This window comes from Coturnix japonica, chromosome 5 (assembly GCF_054131305.1).
Source record: "Coturnix japonica strain WE chromosome 5, WE-NBRP24, whole genome shotgun sequence".
NCBI lineage: Eukaryota > Metazoa > Chordata > Aves > Galliformes > Phasianidae > Coturnix > Coturnix japonica.
In genome coordinates, this window is record NC_140667.1 from 14,039,716 (window position 1) to 14,048,734 (window position 9,019).

Genomic DNA, 9,019 nt, shown 5'->3' on the forward strand with positions numbered 1-9,019 from the left:
AACATTTTCTGAAACCAATCATAGTATGCTATGATATATAAAAGGTAAACAACTTCACTAAGTCAGTTATTTCACAAATCCAGTATTTACTCTGAATTGGTCCAGCCAGTATCTGAAATTAAAACTGCTATCAGATCAGTAACCAAGGATTTTTATTTTTTTTTAAAGCCTCAAATAGTTGTCAAATAGATACCAAATGGCAAAAAGGTGAAATAAAGCAGCAAAGCAGCCACATGGACAGAAAAATAATATTATCTTACCCAGGGTGAAAAGGGACAAGATCAAAAAAGGCAGATACACTTACATCAGCATACTTGCTTCCTTTTAGAAGTCTGCCTAGCATAAGACTATTCCAGGAATGACTATTAAGAGAAAAAACTGTTCCCTAAGATAAGAAAACTTTCTGTTCTGTTAGCATACAATATCCTATGTATTTAGACTAATGTCTCGTCTGCCAAGCCAGTCCTCCTTTAAATGATTACCAAATAATATATTTAACATACGCAGATGATACATACATAAATTTTTCAGTGACATATCTAGGAAGGGTAAAAACAGGAATTAAGTATTAATAGAAGGAAAAACTGTGTCCAGTTCTTAACCATAAGTCATAACAAGAAAACTGCTGCATCTGACACAGACCTTCAGAATTCCAAAGAACATAATCAAGGAAGAAAATATGCTTCCTAAAGTACCCATTCTCAAGAATCCCACATACAAGCTTTCTGTTTTCTCTAGGAGGAGGTTTGCAGTATAGTGAGAGGACACTGATGTAAAACCAAGTATTTGCTTATAAATACAAACTGGCAAATTGCTTGTGCCTCTTAGAACAAAGCAAAATTGAAACGGGGGGGGGAAAAAAAAAAAAAAAAAAGATTTCTGCTTGTAAAACATACATATCCAAACCCTGCAACAAACAAGGAAATGAAGATTAAATATGCCAGTTGTGTTAACTTTTACATGTGTCCTGTGAACACTTGCATCCTTACGTAAACACAGGACAGTCAGAAACCAAAGGAAAGCTGTATAAATGTTAAGAAACAAAACCTGCAAAGAAATAAAAATGGAAAGAAGTGAAGAGGTGGAGATTTCTGAGAAACACAGACATCCAGTTTGGCTTCAGATACAAAAGGACCTTTCTAAAGTCCTAACATGTGGTTTCCTAAGGAATACAACATGAGCTTTGCCATGTCTCTTTCTAGACAAGGCATTCAGTAAGGAAAGCTTTTAAAAAGAAGAAATTCCTTAAATGTAATGCTCCTTTAAATTAAGGGAGATTTGAAAAAATAGTTATTATTCTGAAAGAAGAGGTCCTTAAAGGACTATTACAGTGACAATGAACTGTATTAAGGATACTGATTTTAGGTGGAAAAGAATTGGCAAGAGAAAAGAGAAACAAGAAGGGAAAAGTAGTTTGTTTTCACTTTATGATTTTCAGTCCTCCTGCAAATAGGCTGAACACCAGAAGAGGAAAAAAAAGGCTTTAGATTGTTTCACAGTAACAGCTATGGTTGTTGCAATAGATGATTATGCATCAGATCTCCCTATGAAAGAAAAAACAGCATTTCACCGACTTTGAAGCTGTGTTGATTTACACCAAGTTTATCCTGCACAGTTCTGGTCACATGGGAAGGCAAATGGGAGGAGAAAGTAGGGATAATAAATTATTTTTATTTGCATTTAATGAAATTTGGCTTACAGGCTTTATGTGACTCAGTACTGAACATCTGGAATTGATCATAGGATCACAAACAAGGAAGCAGTCATCTGGCTTCTAGAAATACAACTTTCAGTTCCTGCTCCACAACTTTTTTTTTTTAAATGATAAACAAAACTGCAACAGCCATTTTAAGTCTTCTTAATAGCTGTAACCACAGTATTTTTAGAATTTTTCCACATTGTGGCATCAGACAACTCTAACATTTTCTTTAATTCTGGAGTGGCAGTGAGGATTGCTCTCTGCACCTACACTATTAATTCAGTATTAAACCCCTTCAAGATTTTGTTAAACAATGATCATCGTGGGACTTCATTTTTTATTAGTTCCACTCCTCAAAAACATCATGGGAGAAGCCCAGTATGTAATGCAAGATGCAGCACTGATGAACTACATAGACCGTCGTATCTTATCCTTAGAGGTATGTGCTATCTCCATCATTTACTAATACTGTCTATATACAGATCTGAAAATGCAGTTCGGGGGAGGGCTGGGGATAAATACTGAAGTGTTTGTATTCTAATCAGTATCAGGAAGATAAGTTTCCAGCACTTCCAAATAAGTACAGTTAAGCAAAACTCCTGTTAAAACCTTCACTATAATGACTCCCAATTATTAATTATTGTAGCGTGTCATTTCATGGAGTTATGCTTTACTCTGCTATCACTTGCTTGTTTTTACACAAACTGCATACAGTGAAATTAGCCAAATATGCAAGTGTTTGACGTTAAGTCAGTCCATCTGAAGGAATGGCACAATCATACAGTTACTGGTAGAACTGCTGTCAGTTGCTAAGACAGAACACAATGCCCAGTACATTTCTGTGTACAGATAAACCTGGTCAAGAGAGTGACTTAAGACACACCAATGTAGAACAGCAGCATATCTTCCCTTGAATTAGGATTCTTGCAGCTGCAAGACAGAAACAGGTGTCTGCTTTAAACTATATGGAAATATTAGTGCCTCATAAAATTTGAGTATTTGTAAGTCTTCTACAGACAGCTTTATCTAAATTCACCCACCCTTGCACTTTTTTTAAAATACAGGCAAGAATTTGACTTGAATTTCTACTCTCCATGCACATATAAGCAGCAACAGAGCAATGTTTTCAAATAGAGGAGGAAATTGTAATGGAGACGATAGCAGAGATTAAGTAACTGTGAATGAGAATGACATCTATATAAGATTACATATGCATTTCTACATAAGCTCTTTCTGTGTTCTAACCCAAGAACAGACTGGATAAATGCAACCAAGACATACTGGATTATGTTGAAGAATTCCGAGACTTCTCAAAGATGGTACTGTCACGTCTGTCAGGACTGAACAGTTACAAGGCTGAGGTTAAAGATGAAGTAGAGAATTTGCTAACAAGAGTTGAACGAGCACAAAGGGATGTCGAGTATTTTGGATCTGTGAGAGATTCTAAGACATGCATAGAAGTAGATGAAGATCTCGTGAAACAGCAGCTATTAGAAGCAGCAGAAGAAAAAAGGAAACTTAAAGACATACTTAATGCAAGTAAGAACAGTTCATTTGTAAGGGTAACAGATTTTCACAAGTTACGTGAATATCAAAGATAATGTGGCTTTTATATGTAAATACTAGTCTTTGAAAAAAGCATATGTTTTATATATGTGGGGAAGGGGGACATAAGGAAGAACAGTCCAAATGTTTATTTTGCATATACTCTGATATATCAGGTTTACTCCTTGAAAGCTTTTATTACAAAATTAAAACACAAAACCCAAAGCAAGTTCTTGCAAAAGTCCCACAGCAACTGAACAATTGCTACTGCACTTCCATTGTACTGAGGAACTAATGTTGGTCTTTGTTATTTGTACTGGCAAGAGATCAAAGCTTTAAAAGTAAACTCAAGTTAATAAAACTTAATTCAGTACTACATTTTCCTTCTATTTTGCTGCCCTCTTCTGTTATTATATTATCCATCTCCTCCACTGGGTACTTTATCAAGAGAGCACAATGGATTATCTACAAGCAAAGCTCAGTGCTAACTTGAAAGGGTAAGGTATCCATTATGAAGAATATATGCAACATGCAACTGTCTGCAACCAAACTAAATTTTCTCATTATAAAGCATCTTTATTGTAATGTGTTTATATAGATATAATATAACTTATCTGCTTGATGAAGTCTGTTCCATTTTTGTTCAAATGTAGTAAGAGCAGTTACAGGGGATAAAGACAGTCCTTACAAGCAGCTACAGAGATGGAAGATCTTTAGCATCAATTATACAATTACACTGGCTTCAAAAGAAGTGTACTGAATTAATTTTACAAATAAGTTAACACTTTTCTTCTTTACGCTTTTTTAGCAACAGGTAAATGCTTGCCCCACTAAAGCCCATGGGGAAACTACTCACTGTTTTAAAGTACTTAGGAACAAGACATCCACAGCTCCTGCACACAGTAACTCTTACCACACACTACCCAGAAGTTTGGGTTTTTTGTTTTGCTGAAGCACTCTGAGATTGGCAATTTTAAATAAATAAAAGATAAAAAAGCCCAACAATATTACTAGCTTTAGTTTAAGCTCATACACACCTAAGATAAATATTATATATTCTATTATATAGACATGTATAGACACAGCTACACATACGTACATGATTATTTTTACATTCAGCAGTTGACACCCCATTCTGTTTTGCCCTGCTTTGGGTGGAACTGGTAAATTCTCTTCTGCATGCTGTAAATCTTGTTAACAGCAGGCCTGGAAGGTATCAGTGGATAACAAGGAAACTTTCTGATATACTTTCTGCTTACTGTGCATGTCAGTTCCTTACTCACCCAGCAAGACGCCAGGAAAGCCAGTTTGAGATAACATTTTTTTTTTCCCCCCTCTCAAGGAGAAACCCTCCATAGAATTCAAGTAGTAATCCAGTTATTTGGTGCCTTTCTCCCGTAGACGACGAGCACATTGCTAATTGCCTACCAGATATTTTAACACAAGGACTTTATGTTTAAAAATTTAATCAATAAATGCTAGTTTCAGGAAAGCTGTTGTATATTACTCTGCAACCAGATTAAGGGACTTACAGCAAAAAGTCAATGCTGCAGCCCCAAAATAGGAGTGCTTTGGTAGAGGGTATCAGTATACACAAATGACTGAAAGGTCAATTCCTAAAGGCAAATGGAATCTTGCCAATGACTTCAATAGGTTCATATCAGGCCAGTAAAGTAACTGTTTTTTGCTTTCTCCATTTCATCTGCTGCCAAAACTTCCTGCCTTAAGGCTTTATTTGTTCTGTTTACTAAAATGGCTGCACTTAATTAAAGGCAATTCATTAAACTTCCAATAGTATCTCCTGTAATACAAATGCCCTTCCCTCCAGAGTCTAGGACTCCTGAAGGGCAGTGTTAGTAGTAAAGACTGAAGCAAAGAAGGCAGTCAGTATCTCCATTTTCTCAGCGTCCCCATGGGCATCTACCTCATTCACACACATTACACATTCCTCCTTCTACTATCAACACACTTAAAAAAAAAAAACAAAAACGTCTGTTATCCTTGACATCCTCTGACAATTGCAAGCAGGCCTTAGTCGTCCTTGTTGAAGGCTCACTTGCTACAGTAAAAGCTTTATCTTTACTTGATTCCACTCGTCATGCTTCTAACATCAGAATCAACAACATAAACTACATTTGTTCTTTTGTCTTTACATCATAACAGTAAATATATACACACACATATAAATAATAGAACAGCTTAGGTTGGAGGGTTGCCAGCCACTAGATCTGGCCATCCGGGATATCAATGCAACCTGGCCTCAAATGCCTCCAGAAATGGGGCATCCACAACTTTTCTAGATATGCTGTTCCAGTGTTTCACCACTCTCTAAGAAATTCCTTTGTAACATCTAACCTAGATCTCCTCTCTTTTATTCATTCCCCCTTGTCAAAACACTATAAGACCATGTAAAAAGTTTAGTTTTTCATCTATCAGGATGAAGTTCTTCACAGACCTCTTCTCAATGAGTTCTTCTCCCAGCCTTTATTCACATCTGAGTAAAGGCAATCCCAAGTATAACACCTTAAGAATGTCAATAAGAACTTGCGTGCACTTGCTCAAGCCTGTCCAGACCCCTCTGGATGGGGTCCCTTCCTCCTATGGTGTGAACTGCACCACTCAACTAGCAGAAAAAAACCTAAGAGGATAAGAGAATTACTAAATACACATGCACATACAAACATCACATATCAGGAGGATAGATTAGGATTATTAAATTATTATGCATAGATTTAGGAAATAAATTTGATTATTTTACTGCACTGATCTCACACCTCTTTGAAGTCAAAATTATAGCCCTGTAAGAGAATAGAAGACAATAATCAGGGAATCACTACTGTGTTATCTACTGGCTTCCTGTCAGGTACATGAACTGAATGCCATTTGAATAACACTAGTCTGATAACTCAGCATGTGTAGCTGAGGGTTTGCTGTTTCAATCATATAATAAAGTTAGAGTCACACTACTTAACATAGCCACACTGCTGCCATTTTTTATTGATATACTCACCTTGGCAACTAGATTGGTTAAAAAGAAGGTAAATAATTCAAAGAAAACTATAAAATTCAAATAATCTAACATGATATTTTTGTCTTTGGGTATTTATTTACAGGTTGTGACCACATGCTTGCAGGTGTAAAGTCCCTAAAGATAGTCAAGAAGACTGGAGATAAGCACGGTTCTTGGATGAGAGATCCTGGCAAAAAGCATACAAAGATTTATTTATTAAATGGTCCTGTGAATAATGTTATTTTTGAATTTGCAAACATCATGACATTCATGGAAAGCAATCACACACTAAAAGCTCGCAGAGTTATCCTGCCATTTCCCTGGGAAGGGACTGGCCACGTTATTTATCAGGGTTTCCTATTCTATCACAGACATGGTTCCTTAAATGAAATAATTAAATTCAATATTCAGAAAAGAAATATAGTTGACCATATGCTATTGCCAGGGGCTGGAAGAATGCCTGCCTATCAGCTTTCTCCACCTACAAAAATAGATCTCGCTATTGATGAGCAAGGGCTCTGGGCAATCCATGCAGAACCAGAGATTGGAGGAAACCTTGTAATTACCAAAATCAACCACATAACCATGTCAGTGGAACACTCTTGGGATACAACATGCAGCAGTAAAGATGCTGAAGCAGCTTTCATGGCGTGCAATACACTCTATGTCGTGTACAATTTTCCTAGTGGAGGCACCTCTCGCATACAATGTGCATATGATGTTTTGGGTATGGTAAATACTTATGAAATACCAGTATTGCATTTTCCAAAACGTCAGGGAAGCCATTCCACTATTCATTATGATCCCAAGGAAAAGCAGCTCCTTGCCTGGGGTGATGGATCCCAGATTATTTATAAGCTTCAAAACCAGCAAAAAGCCTAGAATCTTGAGCAACTTATCAAATGCATTTAAAGGCTAGAGTCTCAACATCTTTGTGGAATTAATATAATTTTGATGCACAATAACGATCATCTGCTACAACTTTCATTTCTGTCACATAAATTAATGCTTACACATGCCAATGATCTTAAACTAGCATCCATTTAAAAATACGTAAAGTCTCCATAAATAAGAATTAACTCATTAGAACCATATTAATACATACACAGAAACTAGTCTTAAAGAGCACAGTGAAAACACAGATGGGTATGTATACATACACACAAACATATCTAACATGCTCTCTTCCTGTTAAAACTGTACTTTCTGCTTCATTGTCAAAGTAATCAATTAAATCCTGCCTACCAAACACATTATCTTAGTGCCTTCGGTGCCCAATTCACTAAAATAATAATCTTTTCAAAAGCACTGTAAAAACCACAAACTGCCAGAGAAGCTATTTGTACTGAATTAACAGCAAAGATTTACCATATTGCAAAGCAGTAGACATTCTCACAAACATATGGTTTATGTTTAGCATATCATCTTCCTGCACATTATATCAAGGCTATTTCTAATGACTGACTTTCTAGACTGTTTTTGTTGTCTGCATAGCAGCCCAGGCCACTTTAGGTCCAACAAACATTAGTTGTAGATGGATATTCCCACTTAACAGCTACAATTTGCCACTTTCCAATTTTTTTTAATCAATGTATCACTGCTTGTTTGCAGTAGGGAGTGTTCCTAGATCTGTTCACAACCATGCACCATTTAGTTGTTTTATTTATCAGTAATTGCTTTCTTCCCACTGTCAGCATCAAGTCCTGAGGTGCCTTCTCAATATTTCCAAACATTTTTATTGATCATACCTAAATCTTCCTTATCCTGTCCACTGACTCCAGCAAAATATCTGTACAGAAAACATAGACCAGACGAGCCCAAATAGCACAAGTGAGCACACATCACTTGTTCAGTCCTGGCTTTGCAAACAACAGGAGAACACAGAAATACATCTTCATTTGCTTCAATAAAAAGAAGCAAAGCAATGCGCACACTAGACACATACAAAAATACAGATTCTGGCTTAAGCTTTCAGATTTTAACTGGATGTTAATTGTAAAAATAAAGGACTAACAATACAATCCTCAGTTGTTTCTACAGAAAACCCATTTTGTTCTTTACACAAAGTACTGATCTGTTTAAAGACTGCTTACACAGAACAAAAAGCATCAGGCAACTATTTTGTAAAGGAGTTCCTGAAAACATAAAAGCATACAGACTGAGAAATTACAGCAATATTGGGATGATTTTAGCATGATAAAAAAATAATTCAACACAACCTTAGTGACTACAGCATTAATTCCATGCTTCAGAGGCCACAAGAAGCAGTGGAAGACATCCTTGGGCTTACAATAAGGAGGGCTGGCAATAATTTGCTGCGTGACCATAGGTGAAAGGCAGATTACATTATGCAGCCTTTTATTCTTCATCTCTGAAGTTACACATGCAAAATAGAGTATACACCACCTCTGCAATGCTTTCAGATCCTTAATGCAAAAGGAAGTGTAACCTTGACTTAACAAATAAACAGCTTTTGTCATAAATGTGAATTAAGCTTCCTTTTTCATAAAAGGCATTCCTGGAGGCTCTGTGTAATAGTGTGCAAAACACACTTCATTATGTATTCAAGGTGTTTGTATCAATCAACAACCTTCAAAAACTCAAGCTAGGAAGCCTCTGAACCTTGCATCCTGGGAAATACAGACTCGATAATAAATTCAAATATGGTCTAATTCTGATAAAAAGTAGGTCCTGCACTGAGGAGCTTCATTAAGTTATTTCATATCACATTAAAAAAGACTAAAAGCATTGTCACAAATTGTGAA

The 9,019-nt window shown here is 36.3% G+C and overlaps 1 protein-coding gene across 1 annotated transcript; it reads left to right on the top strand.

The window, feature by feature from the left end:
- Positions 1–1,672: 1,672 nt before the first annotated feature.
- Positions 1,673–8,737, top strand: OLFML1 (olfactomedin like 1). Its single transcript, XM_015863975.3, has 3 exons — positions 1,673–2,138; positions 2,950–3,238; positions 6,358–8,737. Exons 1-3 carry the CDS (start codon positions 2,013–2,015, stop codon positions 7,134–7,136), a joined length of 1,194 nt encoding a protein of 397 aa, XP_015719461.2. The 5' UTR covers positions 1,673–2,012; the 3' UTR covers positions 7,137–8,737.
- Positions 8,738–9,019: the final 282 nt, after the last annotated feature.

Bases quoted from the DNA above. Each gene is read 5' to 3' on its own strand.
- OLFML1 (XM_015863975.3), top strand. From the start codon at position 2,013: ATGATCATCGTGGGACTTCATTTTTTATTAGTTCCACTCCTCAAAAAC. The intron at 2,139-2,949 runs GTATGTGCTATC...TTCTAACCCAAG, and splicing joins GTCGTATCTTATCCTTAGAG to AACAGACTGGATAAATGCAA. The intron at 3,239-6,357 runs GTAAGAACAGTT...ATTTATTTACAG, and splicing joins TAAAGACATACTTAATGCAA to GTTGTGACCACATGCTTGCA.